This window comes from Podarcis muralis, chromosome 7 (genome assembly GCF_964188315.1).
Source record: "Podarcis muralis chromosome 7, rPodMur119.hap1.1, whole genome shotgun sequence".
NCBI lineage: Eukaryota > Metazoa > Chordata > Lepidosauria > Squamata > Lacertidae > Podarcis > Podarcis muralis.
Window position 1 is genome coordinate 13,218,259 of NC_135661.1, and position 17,058 is coordinate 13,235,316.

General features: G+C 44.6%; 1 protein-coding gene across 1 annotated transcript in view; it reads right to left on the reverse strand.

Moving 5' to 3' along the window:
• The window catches only part of SLC4A5 (solute carrier family 4 member 5), a 75,952-nt gene continuing 58,894 nt past the window's right edge, over nucleotides 1–17,058 (reverse strand). The window contains exons 15-25 of the mRNA XM_028741115.2: nucleotides 15,989–16,189; nucleotides 15,130–15,243; nucleotides 13,388–13,549; nucleotides 10,507–10,685; nucleotides 9,823–9,895; nucleotides 9,392–9,460; nucleotides 6,915–7,088; nucleotides 5,763–5,927; nucleotides 4,077–4,161; nucleotides 1,530–1,597; nucleotides 1–134 (exon numbers count right to left, since the gene is read on the reverse strand). Coding sequence (XP_028596948.2) covers nucleotides 1,563–1,597; nucleotides 4,077–4,161; nucleotides 5,763–5,927; nucleotides 6,915–7,088; nucleotides 9,392–9,460; nucleotides 9,823–9,895; nucleotides 10,507–10,685; nucleotides 13,388–13,549; nucleotides 15,130–15,243; nucleotides 15,989–16,189 — 1,257 coding nt within the window. The 3' untranslated portion in view covers nucleotides 1–134; nucleotides 1,530–1,562. The remainder of the gene's footprint in view (nucleotides 135–1,529; nucleotides 1,598–4,076; nucleotides 4,162–5,762; nucleotides 5,928–6,914; nucleotides 7,089–9,391; nucleotides 9,461–9,822; nucleotides 9,896–10,506; nucleotides 10,686–13,387; nucleotides 13,550–15,129; nucleotides 15,244–15,988; nucleotides 16,190–17,058) is intronic.

Here is a 17,058-nt window from a genome sequence, read left to right on the forward strand (position 1 = left end):
GGTGCTTCTCTGTGTCAGTGTCTTCATAATCTGACTCCATCTCTATCTTCACCTGGGGCACAGCACAAATGGGATTTCGAGAGTAATTAAATGCAGGAGAAGATGGACAGGAAATCTTCAGGTGAAGTGTAATACTGGAAGAAAAGCAGAAAAGTTGGTCAGACCATTGCAGCCAAGGAATTCTATTCTATTCTAATCAGGCCTTGTTGTCCCTCCATCTGAACAAATCCCCTTTCCTCTTGTGGGCCCTGAAGGCTCACGAAGCAGCTGCAACCTGGTGCCCCCTTGGCTCCCTGGCCCACAGCTCCAATCCTTTCTCATCTTGCCACTTCCTCCTGGGCTGACCATGGTGGTGGCAGAGTTGGGTCCAGCCCTGCTTTTTGGCTTGGCCAAAGCTGCCCTTTGTTTCACTTTGTTCCATTGCTTGCTTTGCTCCACTTCCTCCGGCCATCCTGTGCCTTGGCCAGTCTCTCTACATCTCTCTCTGACTTGTTGCACAGGCTCTCTCCTCACTCTGAGGACAGCAGGCTTCCTTCTAGTTGCCTCACTGTCATTGTCCTTTTCCTCATTCCTTCTTCTTCACTTAACATTCCTTATACCTCCATTGGCTTGACCTCAGCTGCCTTGCCAATTATTTAATTTATTTACTTATTTATAGCCCACCTTTTCCTCCAAGGAGCTCAAGGTGGTATACATGGTTCTTCTCCCCCTTTTTTCATTTAATCCCCACAACAACTCTTGAGGGAGGTTAAGCTGAGAGGCAGGGACTGGCCCAAGGTCACAAGCAGTGAGCTTAAATGGCCAAGTTGCAATTTGAACCCTGGTCTCCCAGGTCCTAGTCCAACACTCTAACCTGCACTGCAATAGCCCTCCCTCCCAAGATGTCTTCCCAGCCTACAGCTGGCGCAGCAACACTATTTGTGCCCTTGATTTGACTCAGAGCTAAATGGACCTGTTTTTATGTCATATCACTGAAGTTGACTTGAAAACAGTTGTTCCATGAAATCCTCACATTCCATATTTTTATAATGCCAATCTGTGCTGCAAGACTAGAAGATAGAGGGTTGGGGGCCCCCAGGAAATCTCCACTTGGACATGTTCAGCTGGATGAGTTGCTCTCCAATTTGTGTGCTGTTTCAAAGTGCTACATAAACACTTCACTGTGTAAATCAGTGCCATGACTGCTTAACATTGTAGGGCGTAGAAGTAAGAGATGGCAGAACCCTTTGCAAATTGAAAAGGGGTATAGCAATGAGGCATTTAATTGCTAACCCCTTTATAATTGTTAATAATCTTCCTATTCTTAGTTTGCCTTTATCAGGGCTCCCCTCCCATCAGAACTCAGCCACTGCCATTATAAGAGAACAAGGGTGGTGTTCATGCTGAGTTACAGCACCTCTTTTTCTAGAAAAATAGCAGTGCCCCTTATAACCCCATCTTCTTCTGCCCCCCAGATCTGGAGGATTCTCTATTTGCATTTCTTTATGTTAAAGTAGGAAGGCTGTCAGCTGGCCAAGTGTGTTGTTTACCTGCGATCCAGGTCTGACCCGTTAGGAGATGCATCAGAACGCAAAGTTGCAGCTGGAAGACCTCTTTCCTGCAGAGAGACAGAGATGGCTATGAAACTGTTTCAAGGCAGGGGAGGAGGAAAGCATGAAATGAATAAGAGAGAGGAAGAGCTCCAGAAGGAAAGGCCCAGCTTGTTTCCAACCAAGTTCTCATCACCCATTCCCAAGGTGCCTCCATCCATCACTGACCACTTTCTTGGAAGGAACTGATTAGTGGAAAAGGATTTTGGATTTAATGAAATTTGCATGCCCTGCCCTCAACCAATTTTAGTAGAACTACGTTCTTCCAATAGTCTTTTAAAATCAGTGGCTTGAAGCCACCCCCAAATGCAAAAGCCCCACCCCACCCCTCTGGCCCTGGGAGTGCTTTAGGGCGGGGAGTGTGGGCTCAGTGAGAACATGGCACACCATGAGATTTCTGGGAGCTCATGACCTCTGGTCCCCTGACTTCCAGAAATTAACATGGGGCACAAGCAATCCATCTGTGCAAGCCCAACTGAAGTGAGTGTCACCCCTGCTGCTCTGCCCCAGCTCCCACCCCTCTAAACGGGACTCCTGCAGCAGGTGAACTGTTGGACAAACTTTGCCCTCAAAGCACCACACTGGTTTGACTCCCACTCTGCTGCCACCGGTAACAGCATCCAAAATCTGCTGCCTCTCACCTTGCTCATGGTAGGGCGGCCTCTGATGACTCCACTGAACTGGAGCCTTCTTGCAGGAAAAAAGTGAAGTGTGTATATCAGACATAGGCATAGTACGGAAGACAGGCATTTACGAGTCCTGAATAACCCAGAACATTGTTCATCTTGGCTCTTCTGAATGCTCTTCAGCTCATCTCAGAGAGGCAGCACGTCGGTTTTTGCATTGGGTTTATCAACTTGCCCTTTCCAAAAAGGTTCACAGGGCAGCTGGTGGGTGATTACTGGCCACAGCTCAGGATCCTTCCCCAAATCCTTTCAAGTGCATAAGGGCCTAACAGTGGCGTAGCGTGGGGGGTGCAGGGGGGCCCGGCCGCACCGGGCGCAACATCTGGGGTTAGGGCAAATCCACAGGTTAGGGGGCGCAAATCCACGGGTTAGGGGGCGCAAATCCACGGGTTAGGGGGCGCAAATTACTTGCCTTGCCCCGGGTGCTGACAACCCACGCTACGCCACTGGGGCCTAACACTATGCATTCCACTCAAGAGCAGGAAAGGCTGTTCCATGCGGAGTGCAGAGGGGCGATTAACCCTTTCTCCACCACCCACTGCATCTCCCACTCCCATGCTTTCCCTCCCACTGGGTTTCAAAAGCCTCTTTGCCTCCCCAAGAGAAACACAGCTCCGCCCAGCTGGTGGATTTACTGCTGAGGAACTGGACAATGGTCTTCTGAGAAGTGTTTTAGTGCAGAACTTCATTTCCTGCAACTAGAAACAATGGACTCGGCCATCAGTATTACCCAGGATACGCTGCAAAATGCACCTATGAAGTCCTCCTGAGATAAGGCCACAAAACTCATTTGCATTACAGCCCACACAGGAGTTTAGTGTGCGATTGGAGCTGCTCATTCATGCAAGCAGCCTACAGGTTCCACATTACATCGCTGGCATCACAATGTCACAGCCTGTATTTCCCTCTATTTAATATGAATTTACTCTTTTCATGGAAAATCTGATAGGAACAGTTTAAAATTGGAAGGGCAAAAACCTAAGTACCCATTTGTAATATTCAAATGACCCCATTTGCAATATCCTCTGCCTGGAGGCAGCCCAGGATAGTTTTGTGGCAAGAAAGATTGCATCCAGTGTCAGCAACAGAAGAGATTTAAGGTTGTTCTTGAAATCCTGAACATCCCTAGGATCACTGTGAGCCACCTAAATGCTCATAATATCTCCAAACTGCAAGCTCTAAATGGCAACCTGGAGTATCACTGGGTGTGCCTGGGGCCTTAAAGTGGTGCCTCTGCAGAGCCCTCCTGCACCATCATGTGAGCTGGGTATGTTTAGCCTGGAGAAGAGGAGACTGAGAGATGAAAGGACAGCCATCTTCAAATAACAAAAGGAAGATGGAACAAACTTGTTTTCTGCTGCTCCAGAGTGCAAACCTCAAACCAAAGGATTCGAGTGACAAAAAAGGAGATTCTGACTAAACATTAGGAAAGACTTTGTGATGGCAAGAGCTGTTTGACAGTGGAATTTATCTGAAGAACTGGAGGCAGAGAATATCCTCAAAGCACCCAAATGCTCTGTCTGCCTCCTCATCCCCACCCTGCAAACATGCACACATTACTTCAAGCTGCAATGGTGAAGTCAAGTTATGTCTCATTCTCTCCATGGGTTAGTGTGATTAGTAACCAACAAAAGATAAAGCCCCACTGAAATGAAGGGGAAATATGCAAGAAGACAAGCCCCCTCCTCTTCTTGGCCAGTTCAGTGGCTCTTGTGTTTCTGGTCAAGCATGTCCAAAGGTTTTTAAGTTGCTGAGTTAGCTGTTAATTAAATATCTGACAGCGCGTGAGCATGTTACTTACTGGAAATGCAATGCATACTGTTTTGGGGTTCAGATGGGACAGGGTCCAGTGGGATGGTTATGACAGAGGGAGTGGGGAGCTTGGGCTGGGAGAAAAGGGGAAAGAGAGACAGTGAACAACTCCAGTGGTGCTGACAGGTTCAGGTTTATCATGGCAGGCCAGACACAACACTCAACCCAAAGGAAAACACACACAATCTGGGTATTTGGAATACATCACATCCTCCACAAGATAGACTCAGATTCATAGGAGAAGCTGGGCAGAAAATCAGCCATGACTTTTCCAAAGCACTTCTCATAATAAATTAAAACTCTTTCACAGGGACTGTAGTAATGTTGTTTCAGTTTGAAAACTTTGGTCACTCAAAAACAAACTAAGTAAAAAAACCCCTCAATTTAAAAATAAGAACAAACTTGATAAGAAATTCATTGCTGGGGCACTGAATTGTCATAGGTAAAGGTAAAGGTACCCCTGCCCGTACAGGCCAGTCTTGACAGACTCTAGGGTTGTGCGCCCATCTCACTCAAGAGGCCGGGGGCCAGCGCTGTCCGCAGACACTTTCCGGGTCACGTGGCCAGCGTGACAAGCTGCATCTGGCGAGCCAGAGCCGCACATGGAAACGCCGTTTACCTTCCTGCTAGTAAGCGGTCCCTATTTATCTACTTGCACCTGAGAGTGCTTTCGAACTGCTAGGTTGGCAGGCCTGAATTGTCATAATGTGTATTAAATTGTTGAATTGTTTATATATTTAAATAACCAAACCATTATTTTTGAGAGAAAGGCATTTTCATGAATGCAATGGGCTGGTGAATTATTCTTTCTTTTACAAAAAATTAAATTGCATACATTGAAACATACTAGGTGTACATCAGGTCTTTGAACTTCCATTGCTTTGGTTTCTGGTGCTTAAGAACATCAGAAGAGCCTGCTGGATCAAGTCAAACTGGGCCCATCTAGTCCAGCATCCTGTTCTCACAGCAGCCAGCCAATACCTGTGCGAAACCTGGAAACAGGACCTGAGCACAAGAGCAACTCTCCCCTAATGTGGTTTCCTGCAACTGTTATTCAGAAGCATGGCTGCCACCAGTTGTGGAGGCAAAGCAGAGCTACCCTGGCAAGTAACCATTGATAGGCTCTCCTCCAGGAATTTGTCTAAACTTCTTTTAAAGCCATCCAAGTCGGTGGCCATCCCTGCCTCCTGTAGGAGCAAGTTCCATGATTTCGCTCTGCACTGAGTGAAGAAGCACTTTCTTATGTGGAAACACTATATATGTGGCAATGGATCTCAAATGGTCCAAAGAGGTAATGCTTCTTTTCAGAGAAGAACTGCTCCTTGCTTTGACTCTAATGAGTGCCAATGCAGACCATTTAATGCAGGGGTCAGCAACCTTTTTCAGCCGTGGGCCGGTCCACTGTCCCTCAAACCTTGTGGGGGGCTGGACTACATTTTGAAGAAAAATATGAATGAATTCCTATGCCCCACAAATAACCCAGAGATGCATTTTAAATAAAAGCACACATTCTACACATGTAAAAACACGCTGATTCCTGGACCATCCGCAGGCCGAATTTAGAAGGCAGATCCAACCCCCAGGCCTTAGTTTGCCTACCCATGAGTTAATGGGTCTGGCTGGCAAGAAAGAAACACATGTCCCACCACACTGCCCCCAAGCGTCACGGACACACCTCGTCACTGCTATCATCCTCCCCTTTGTTGCCTTTCTTCTTTTTCTTCTTCTTGTCATCCTCCTTCTTCTTATCCTTTTCAGGGATGATGTTATCAATCCATGCGAGGTCATGTTGGGAAAAGACAAGGTCTAGCATCTTCCGGACTAAAATCAAGGCTAAAATCTAAAAGGAGAGAGAGAGAAAGAGAAAGAGAGAGAAAGGAAAACAAAAACCCACCAAGACAAGGCTCAAATAATCTAGCATGAAGACTATGAGTTGTTTAGAATCTAAGTACCCAAAGTGCAATGAATGAGATCAAATTTCAGTGGGTTACAGGTTGATTCCTTGCGGGGGCTGATTCTGTGGCAGACCTGGGTTGGTGTAGAAGCAGCAGCAAGAGAAGAACTCCTGGCTATGATACTGGCAGTCCAAATTCTTAGGAGGGGATGCAATTTGGAGTGGGAGTTCATTCATGTTTCTTACTCCTTGCCCAAAATTTCACATGTGGAAGGCACAGAAAGGCTGGTTTTGGGCCTGGCACTTTCCATCTCATCGGTGGAACCATTTTTCTTTTGCAGCCTGACTCAGACAAAGAGATGGTCTACAGAATAACTGCTTCCCATCCCACAGAAACAGAGATATATTTCTCTCTCTGGACAGAAGTTGGCATTCACTGCTTAATTTCATCCAACAACATGGAGCCCTGGTTTGGTCTACAACTCCCACCAGTGCTGGCTGGGGCTGCTGGGAATTGTAGTCCAAGACACCTGAAGGGCCCCAGGCTGGGGAAGGTTGCCTTCTTTTTTATGCAATAATTTTTATTGGTTTTATAAATGAACACAAACTGTAAAAAAAACCCCAAATCTATATAAAGAGATTCTCTGAATCTTGAGACTTCCCCCCATCCCCCCCATGGGGTCTTATTTAAGACATCTACAACTGCATATTCAGCCGTACTCCAATTTTTATATCAAACCATATTGTCCATCATATTTTTACACTACCAATGATCAAAATCCTGGGGAAGTTGCTTTCTTTAGTAACAAAAGAACTCTGAATAAGACACATTTTCGGCAACAGATCATTGGCTTTGTGGGTGGATGTGCACATCTCAGAACCTTCTCCCAGTGGGCCCTAGAACAGGAGACAACAGTGAACATAGCTGCCTACCATCACAGGGAAGATTATGGCTGCCACAGTGGATTTCAGGATCCAGAGGATAGCCAGACAGACAATCTGAACCATGGTGAACAGGTGGATTCGCCGCAGAGGGACATGCCTGAGGTAGACGTAGTCAGGCTGGTGTTTGGCTGGCATCAGGAAGAGCTTGCAGCGATCCCAAAACTGTTGGGGGAAATGGAAGGATTAGTTCTGGGGGGTGGCCAGTGATGAGGAGTGGCAAAGATATTGAAGAAATCATTGAAGGTTCTGTTAAATGCCAACAATGTACAGTGGAACTTCGGGTTACATACCATCCTCCTTCGGGTAATGAGCTCCGCTAACCCAGAAGTAGATGCCCCTAGTTGCAAACTTTGCCCTGGGATGTGAGCGGAAGTCGTGCGCCAGTGGTGTGGCAGCAGTGGGAGACCCCATTAGCAAAAGCGTGCCTCATGTTAAGAACGGTTTCAGCTTAAGAACAGACCTCCGGAATGAATTAAGTTCATAACCGGAGGTACCACTGTACAAGGATCTGTGCTAAGCACAGAATTTTATAAAGTCCATTTTCTTTTTTTTCTTTTTTTTAATTGATTTTAATTCGTTTTGCTACATCAAACATTAAAACAAACGAAAGAAACATATATAACACATACACACAAAAAAGAAATACATAAAAAAGAGAAATAATAATAAAGAAAACAAAAGAAAAAATATCTCCTAACATAAGATACCAACGAATTAGGTTGCATTTACTAAATAACACACAACACTAATTGACTTCCCTTCATCTCGGTTTCAGAATATATTATATGATTTTTTATCGGCAGTTTCTTTTCCTCAAAAAACTCTTTACATCACAAGTGTTATGTCACACCTACTGTGATTTTTAGATTTTTTACCTCTGTTTCCATGTATGTCATAAATTTATTCCATTCTTTGTTAAACTTTATGTCTTTTTGATTTCTTATTTTCTGTGTCATTTTTGACAATTCTAAATAATCAAATAGTTTGGATTGCCACTTGTTTATAGTTGGGATTTTTGATGTCTTCCAATTCTGCGCTATTAGAGTTCTAGCAGCCACTGTCGCGTACTGAAAGAGTTATAAAGTCCATTTTCTGTGGGCTGCCGTTAGGGTTGGCTCAGATGCAGGTCAGCACTCAAATGCAGAAATGAGCAGGAAGTTTAATTTTTTATTCAAGGAAACAGTAAAGAACGCAGGGAACCTTCAAGGCAGGACCAGCCTCTATAGCACAGTTGTCAGGACTGACGGTTCCCGCTTCCCCCTAAAACCACTCTTCCTCCAGAGGCCACCAACACAGACATAAGCTATGGTGGGAGGGAACTTTGCCTGCTTGGCCTTTTCAGGAACAGGAAGAAGCTGTGCACTGTGATGCTAATTATCTCCATGGCCGGCAACTGCCTTCTTCCTCCCCGCCTCCTTTCCGACATTGTAATATACAGTGGTGCCCCACAAGACGAATGCCTCGCAAGACGAAAAACCCGCTAGGCGAAAGGGTTTTCCGTTTTTGAGTTGCTTCGCAAGACAAATTTCCCTATGGGCTTGCTTCGCAAGACAAAAACGTCTTGTGAGTCTTGCAATTTTTTTCGCTCCCCCCCCCTTTTTCTAAGCCGCTAAGCCGCTAATAGCCTTTTAGCTGCTAAGCCTTTAATAGCCGCTAAGCCGCTAAACCGCTAATAGCGCTAATCCGCTAAGCCGCTAATAGGGTTGCTTCGCAAGACGAAAAAACCGCTAGACGAAGAGACTCGCGGAACGGATTATTTTCGTCTTGCAAGGCACCACTGTACCACCATATCACAAAGTCTAGCTGGCTGCATATTACTATGTTGGAAAGCAGATATTGCCCAGCCCTAATGCATAGCTCTTCGTGTTCTTGGAGGTAACCGGGGGGGGGGGGGGGAGAGCCTAATACAGCAAGACAGGCAAGCTCCTGGGAAGCTCCCCGTGCAGAGTCTGAACCACTATCTGCCCTTGACTCTTCCCTCTCACTCACGCCTGTTGCTTCTTCAGCAGCCCACCATCCCTCCCCTCCTTTGTCTCCTGACTGTCCTCAGTGTCCCACCCCCAGAGCTTGTACCTTTGTCCTCTGAGGCTTCCCTAGGGGATTCGCCAGCTGGTGCCTCCCCCCCACTCCTCACCAGCCAGCCAGTCCCTGACAGCTTGGTAGTGGGGCTGGCATCTATAGATGGAGCAACCAGGCGCCTGCACCTCAGCAGCAGCCCCACGGACAAGGATCCCCTGGGCTTGGTGCAGTAAGGAGATGGGTTCCCTGAAACAGGTGGACCTGTGGGTAGTGCCTTGCCCATGGGACCTCCAAAAACTCTGCAGAAATGTAGCCTATACTTTTCTGAGCAAACTATTCCATTGCTAAGTAGAAACCTGGCCACTTACGCAATAACCTGAGCTGGTAGATAAAGGTGGTGATTGCCAAAATCATTATGAAGTTGCCAGAACAATTCATGTTCTTACCTGGATGCCATTTAGCGAGGCCACTCCCATGTAGAGGAAGACTCCATACAGCACAGGCATTGGGATGTACTGTGGATATATATATATATATAGAGAGAGAGAGAGAGAGAGAGAGAGAGAGAAGGCAGGTGAGGCCTCCTCTTTATCAGACATTTCCACAAATGCTTTTGCAAGGGCTGTTAAGGCATGTTCCCTTGATTAACCTGCCTTTTAAATGATGAATCACTGAAGGCTGCAACACTATGAATGCTCACATGTGAGTAAGATCTTTTGAACATGGCAGGATTTATATCTGAGTAAATATATATAGGGCTGAACTGAAATTAATCTGATGTAGATGTTCAGATTGGGCCAAAGCTTTGGATAAAAATAAGAAACCACATGCTAAACTTATGCTGAAGATGATGACAAAAATTTCGGGAATGTGTTACCTTTAGAATAGGAGCCAGGAAGACAGAAATCCCAGTCAGAACAAAGACAATGATTCCCGTGATTCTCTGCTCCCTGAAAAAGAACAGAAGCAGTGAAATTGAGGATTTAACTGTTACCACATTCTCTGCTTGTGGTTACAGCACAGCCCCATGAATGTTGACTTGGAGAGCATTCAGTGGAGCTTACCTCCAGGTAAGTGTGCACAGGATAAAGCCTAAAATTTTTGCGATGCTCTACTAGAGGTCATTACTGTGCATGGATAGGTTCTTCCCATGCCTAGCATAAGTACTGTTAAGAGTGTCTGTTGGTGTATGGCTGAGAAATGATCTACAAATTTAGTAAGAAACAAACAAACAAACAAACAAACAAACAAACAAACAAACAAACAAACATTGTTGTACTGTTGACTCGAATGGCAGAACTGCATAGGATTCTGATTACATTATGCTGATGGCCAGTTTTGGTGGCTGCTGGCAAAACAGGACCATCGAACTTAGATCTAAGCAAGGTGAACGGGAGGCAGCCAGAAACACAGTCTGGTGAACTGCAAGATGTGTAACAGGCCTGCTATAATAATATGCCCCCCAAAACCCTCATGGTCAAGGAGGAACTTATGTAGAGCACTGTTACATTGCACTTCTATTCGCAACTGCCCTTTACAGGTGAGTTCAAGGAACCCTCACCTCACTCCCAGGAACTGAGGCTGCTCTCCTGGTGCACTGGTCTCTGTCTCCATCTTTAAGCTGTCAATGTGTGCGATGGAAATGACTGTGGCTGCTACATACCATGGTAGCCCCATGAATGAGCAGACCGCCATAAGGATGCCCACCCAAAAGAGGTCCAGATGATAGCCTGCAGCTTTCTGAAACAAAAGGACACACTGTTTTCATAGAAGGAAATGGATTCTACCTCTTTAGCCAAATAAGCTCTCAATATACCCAACACATTAGAACTAGGATTTGTGGAGGATGCTGGGACCTTAAGGCTAAGCAATTGTAACAACTTATCTGTTTGAAAAACTAGAGAAATTAAGGCACAGCCAGAAGTATGGTCAGGTATAACAATGGGCCGGTGGAAAAAAGAGCTGTGATAACTCCTGTCTGCTTCAAAGTGCCAGACCCAACCTCTAAAGGGTCAGCTGAGCCACAAAATTGGGCTGGAGCAAAAGAAAATGTATGGATTGCTATTAAAATTCATATAAAACAGAATTCAAGTTTAATCTTCCCCCAAATTTAAAGATACATAAACAATGAATGAAATTTCTAAAATGCAATAATTATAAGGTAAAACATAAAGCTAAAGGACCTTTGGACAGCTAAGTTCAGTCAAAGGCGACTATGGGGTTGCAGCGCTCATCTCGCTTTCAGGCCGAGGGAGCCAGCATTTGTCCACAGACAGTTTTCAGGGCCATGTGGCCTGCAAGACTAAACCACTTCTGGCGCAACTGAACACCGTGACAGAAACCAGAGTGCACGGAAACGCCATTTACCTTCCCACCACAGCAACATCTACTTGCGCTGGCATGCTTTCGAACTGCTAGGTTGGGAGAAGCTGGGACAGAACAACGAGAGCTCACTCTGTCACAGGGATTTGAACCACCAACCTGATTGGCAAGTCCAAGAGGCTCAGTAGTTTAGACCACAGCGCCACCCATGTCCCTAATAATTATAAACACAGCAATGATAAAATGAATGCTGCTGGCCACGGGCACTTCAACCCACAAGGGGTCTTCCTCAGCAGCCAATAAATAAAGAAATTACAGAGGTGTTGCCAGAAGTAAACATTTGACTGATCTAAACAGATACGGTGAGCTGACCAATTGTTCCACCAAATAATTCTGCATGCATGGGAAGCCTGGAGATGAATGGATTGATAGAGAACAGGAATTTTTCTATTGCCCAATCATGTATATTTTGAGGGTATTCTCCAGGGTTCTGAATATCAATCGTCACCCACCCACAATTATTCATCATGGGTTGTATTTTAGAAATTTCATTCATTTTTTAAATGTATGTTTATATTTTCAGATTAACTTTCAGATTAAAGTTGAATTCTATGTTATATAAATCTTAGCAGCATTCCATACACATCCTTTTGCTCACACCCAGTTTTCTGTCAGGTTGTTGTTGTTGTTCCTGTGTCAAACCTGGGGAGCATGGAATCTTTATGCAAACTTGCGGATAAATGATCAAAGAGATTAATGGAAGGGGAAATGTTTTCCTGGAGGCAATGGGATTACTGAGAGGGGCGTTAAGAGCCAAGGGGTGCTGGAGGTCTAATGACTATCAAACTTTGAAAAACTGGCATCACTGGATCAATCCATCAATGTTGTTGCATAGTTTTAATTGGATTTTGCATAACTTCACAATTAATTGTAAGGGAAGATTATTCATTGCATTTATATCTCACCTTTTCTCCAATGAGCTCAAGGTGGTACACATGGTTTTGTTAGGAGCGTCCTACTCACGTGTAGGACCCTGGCAGAGATACATGCCCAACTGGCATGTTCTCTCTCTCCTGGTCGATCATTTGGGAGCTTCAAAAGCTTCTTCCAACCTGAACATCACAGCAACTGATGCCAAAAGGCATTAGCACACTTAGGGATCCGCAGAGTATTCACATTTTGGGTAACAGAACCCAAGCACAGCATTTTGGCTAATCTACTTTATTTACATAGAATACACTTGGAGCATTCTGCTTTAGCTCCTTCCTCTTTCTCATCAGACAGCAAAGAGGGAAAGAACAAAGGACAATAGTCCCACTTCAGGGAACACAGTGATACCAAAACACCCTGTCTTTGTCACTTCCCACACTGTGGAATGAAAACATACACCGTCATGTGATAGACAACAATCCCATGACTGCAGACATGGGGAATGTATCTCCAACAGGTTTCCCCCCTGCCCATTTAGTCCCCCTGACAACCCTGTGAGGTAGGTTAGGCTGAGAGGCAGTGACTGGCCCTGAAGGTCACCCAGTGATTTATAGGACGTCTGAGAGGGAATTGAAACCCTGATCTGGCACTCTTAACACCACACTTCTAGACTCCACAAAGATTCCTGGGAGAGTTAATCCCAGGGCCATAGGTTCAAGCCTCACATTGGGCAAAAGAATCCTACATTACAAGGGGTTGGACAATATGACCCTTTGGGTCCCTTCCAACTCTACAGTTCTTTGAATCTATGAATGTTATTATCTTTCTTAGTTGGTTGTGCAAACTACTGTTCTGAATAATGCTTTTTATAGGGAAGGAGGGAGTGGAGATGGGTTTATGGAACCAAGGGGGCAGGGCCCCCCAAATATTTGAGAGCCACTGGTATAGACAACACTGAGCCAGATGGAGAAGTGGTCTGACTTTGGATAAGGCAAAGTTCTATGTTCCTGGCCTTGTATACTGATCCTATCCCTTTCCTTTTCCAAATGAGTGGGCCTTTGAACTCCATGCCCACCAGGGCTCCATCATCAATGCCTTCTTCCAGGTTTCACAGCAGACAGTTCTCTATCTCTCAGTGGGTTCAGTATTGGTGAACACCCAAGTTGCAAGGCAAGGAAAGGAAAGCATACCCGGAGCTTGTGCTCCTTCCTGTTCACTATGACGGCTGTAATTTGCTGGTCCATGAAGATCAGGATGGTGACCAAGAGAGCGGGGAGCGCGCTGGCCAAGTAGATCCACCAGGGATTCTTGCCAAATGGGAACACAAACCATCCACGGTCTAAGCGAGTGGGCTGTAAATGCAGTTCAAGGGTAGAAGGTTACCTATCACCACACTACGAGTACGGTACACAAGACTGGCGCCAGGAGCCCTACATGTCTTGTATGCTGCCTCACAGCACAGGTCTGCCGTGTGTGGGAGGGCAATTTCTCTCTCACTTCAGATTTCAGCATCAAAAGTGCTCAGATGGAAAGCAGAAATGTAGCTGGACAGGGGAAGCCCAAGAGCACATGAAAGGGGGTGGGATGGAGGGGCTGTTAGATGGCCCTATACAGTATCTTAAGACATATTGAAACAAACAATAAGAAAGGTTGAAATGAATTGATTACTTCAGTGCAAATTTATCAGGGGTAAGGTGGAGGCACCGGGGCTATGGGCATGGGCAAGAAAATACTTGATTTGCACAAATTAAGTGAACCAAAAACACTGCTATCCCTGGAAATTCTTCTTTTTCTGAATTCAGCAGTGCAGTTCTCCAACCAAATAACATGCACAGAAATATACATATTAGGGGAAAGTGTGGACAGAAAGGCAGGTAGCCGAGAAAACAGAATAAAGGTATGTATTATGCTAGGGGAATGTGTATACTGGGCAAGATTGCATTAAAATGTGTGCGTGAAATGAAATAGGAATGCAGACAATTTTTAATGAGGGCTTCTTCAGAAATGGAAATTGATGTGGAAATGTGAAGAACTAAATTTAACATTAGAAAAATGGAACCGCAAAAAAATGAAATTGACTAATTCATCCAGTTCTAGTTGGGGCAAGTTGGCGTTTTGATCTGATCTACCTTTATGATGGTCTCATTCATTGATTTTACCTTAAAATCTGTAGGCACTTGTAGTTTTGGAGTATTCAGTCCAAAAAGACAATCAAGACCAACAAACATTAGTATGGACATGAAGATAGAGAAATCACTAATAAGCTTTCGGAGCTAGAAAAGGAGCAAAGGGAGAGGAGACATACCAGAAAGAAAGCAGAAAGGGGCCGTGTTAGAAATTCAATAAGAGAGAAAGAAAAGATTTCAGTTAAGAAATTGTTTTAAAACAAACAAACAAATTCTTATTCTACTTTGAAGGGAGAGAGAGCCATCATTTACGAATATTCGTTACAATACATTTTTTCAGCATACTGGGGTCTGAATTAGGGCAACGGCTGGTCCAGATCATTCTGCCCTCCCCAATCCCTTTCAAGCCCAACTTGCTTTGCAGGCTCTGAGTTCAGCTTTCGCTGAGACACTGAAAATCCTACATGCAACTCTCAGTCCTTGATCTTTCAAATCTGACACCCCTGCCCTCTTGCATGTGCACTATCATCAAGGTTGTGGCGCCCAGTGGTGTCCCTCTTGGCTTGGCGCCATGTGTGTGGAACTGGTGGCGCTGCCCTAAATCTGCCTCTGGCTTGAGGTTACCCCATTCCTGAGATATACCAGTTCACTTTGACCCTTGGTTGTTGTTCAAGTAACTGGGCCAGCCAACCACAAAGCAGTAACGAAACCTTGAGGCTACACAGAGAAGTTTTTGGAAGCGAGCAAGCAAAGGGGTGGAGCATTAGGAGATAAGAGCACATCAAAACCCACAAGGGAATCCGAACCTTAATTATACTGGGCACATGCAATTTGGGAGTATCCAGTCCCAGACAGGCATCTATTCCACAGAAGAACAGGATGGAGAAGACAATGGAAAAATCAGCAATCAGGGCCCTGACCTAAAAAAAGAGGAGACAGGGTTTGGAAGGAAAAGGCAAATGAAGTGGAGTGATGACACAGAGGGAACCTTGACATCATTTTTGCTGCCACGCAGGTAAGCAGGAAGGGGAGCCATCTGCAGGTTTGCAGCTTCTGAGAGCTAGATGAGCAGACACACAGAGGTTTCAAGCTCAGGCTGGTTAAAGCAACTGGTTCACACCTCATTTTATTTCAGTTTCACACCCCATTGGCTCAGAAGAAATCATTGCCTTTTTTCTGTATAAATGTGCCTTCTCTTAAGAGTTGGAAGTGCTTTTTCTTACTAAATTTGTGCAACTGTTTTAAACTGTAACCCTGCTTAGGGTGAAGGGCAGGCAAATAAAAATAAAAATAATACAATTGTACCCACCTTGATCTAGTTGGGGGGAGTGTTGGATAGAACTGATTAACATGTAGCCTATAGATCTTTGGGGGACCCAAAATGCTTTCTTCCTAACAAGACTCTTGATCTCTGGGTCATGGGTTTGAGCCCCATGTTGGGCAAAAGGATTCCTGCACTGTATTTTGTGATTGAAAAGTTTTGCTTTTGGAGTATAGAGCTGTCTTCCCCAACTTGTTGCCCTCCAGATGTTTTGGATTACTATTCCCATCAGCTTCCAGCCATCTTATCAGTGCTGGCTGGGGCTGATGGAAGTTGTAGTCCAATACACCTGGAGGGCCCCAGGTTGGGGAAGGCTACTTGAGAGGATTTGTGGTTTTACTTACCTTTGTAGGAAAGTAGCGACTGAACTTGAATTTTTTCAGAGTCAAAGTCATGGAATAAGTCCCAAAGAAGAGAATGAAAGACATGAGGGCCAGGTCAGGGACGAATTTGCAGGACTTCCCCACCAGACTTCCTCCATATTTCAGACATTCCTTTTTGCTCAGCTGGGTCCAGTCCAGAGCTGTTACATTAATAGGATTGTACTTGAAAGATGGAAGAAAACAAACCACAGTATTTTTAGGATGCTAAACAAGAATTTGTTTTCATTGTCAAGTAAAATGCTGTTGGTCTTAAAAGGCACAAATCTCTTGAATTCAGAAGATTAACAATGTTCCTAATCACTGTCCTGTCTGAAAAGCATCAGAGCATCAGAGGGAAGTGTAGAGTATATACTAGAAAATGAAATATTAGTAGTAGCAGAATCGACTGGTAATACAGTTTTTCAAGGTTGCACAAAGTTCTTTTGAAACTTTTGTTTTGCTTTGTACAGTGTTTAAATTCTTATTTATTTTATTTTACATTTCTTACTGGATTATTTTAACTTCATAATAAAGTCTTGAAAATTGAAGAAAAGTTATTTTGAAGATTATCACAATTAACACTCACACCCTCTTCAACAAGTTTAACCTATCTAAAAACATTTTGGATTGCTCTGATTTATATGAGCAATCATACTCCACTCCTTTGCCATTTGTAATCAATGAAATAACACTACCAAATCCCATGGAAAAAAGCAGCTGCAGGGTTCGAAGGCAGATAAAGAGTGAAGAATCCACTCTAGCAATGCAAAATACCCACTGGGTGGCAGCAGTCATCGTTGTTCAAATAGGTACCTGGAAATGTTGGTTGATTCATAGCACAGTTCTATGATTTAAACAACTTCTCAGGTGTGCTCAAGGGAGTTTGCTCCTGTGCTTGCCTCTGGCTACCTGATGTGTTTGTAGTTGGTAGGAAATTTTAATTTTGCCATCCTAGCTGGGGCTGATGAGCACTGTAGTCTAAAACATCTGGGGAGTGGGGACTTAATCAAATCTTTTTTCCTCAGCTTAATCTACATGCTTTGTAGATTCAC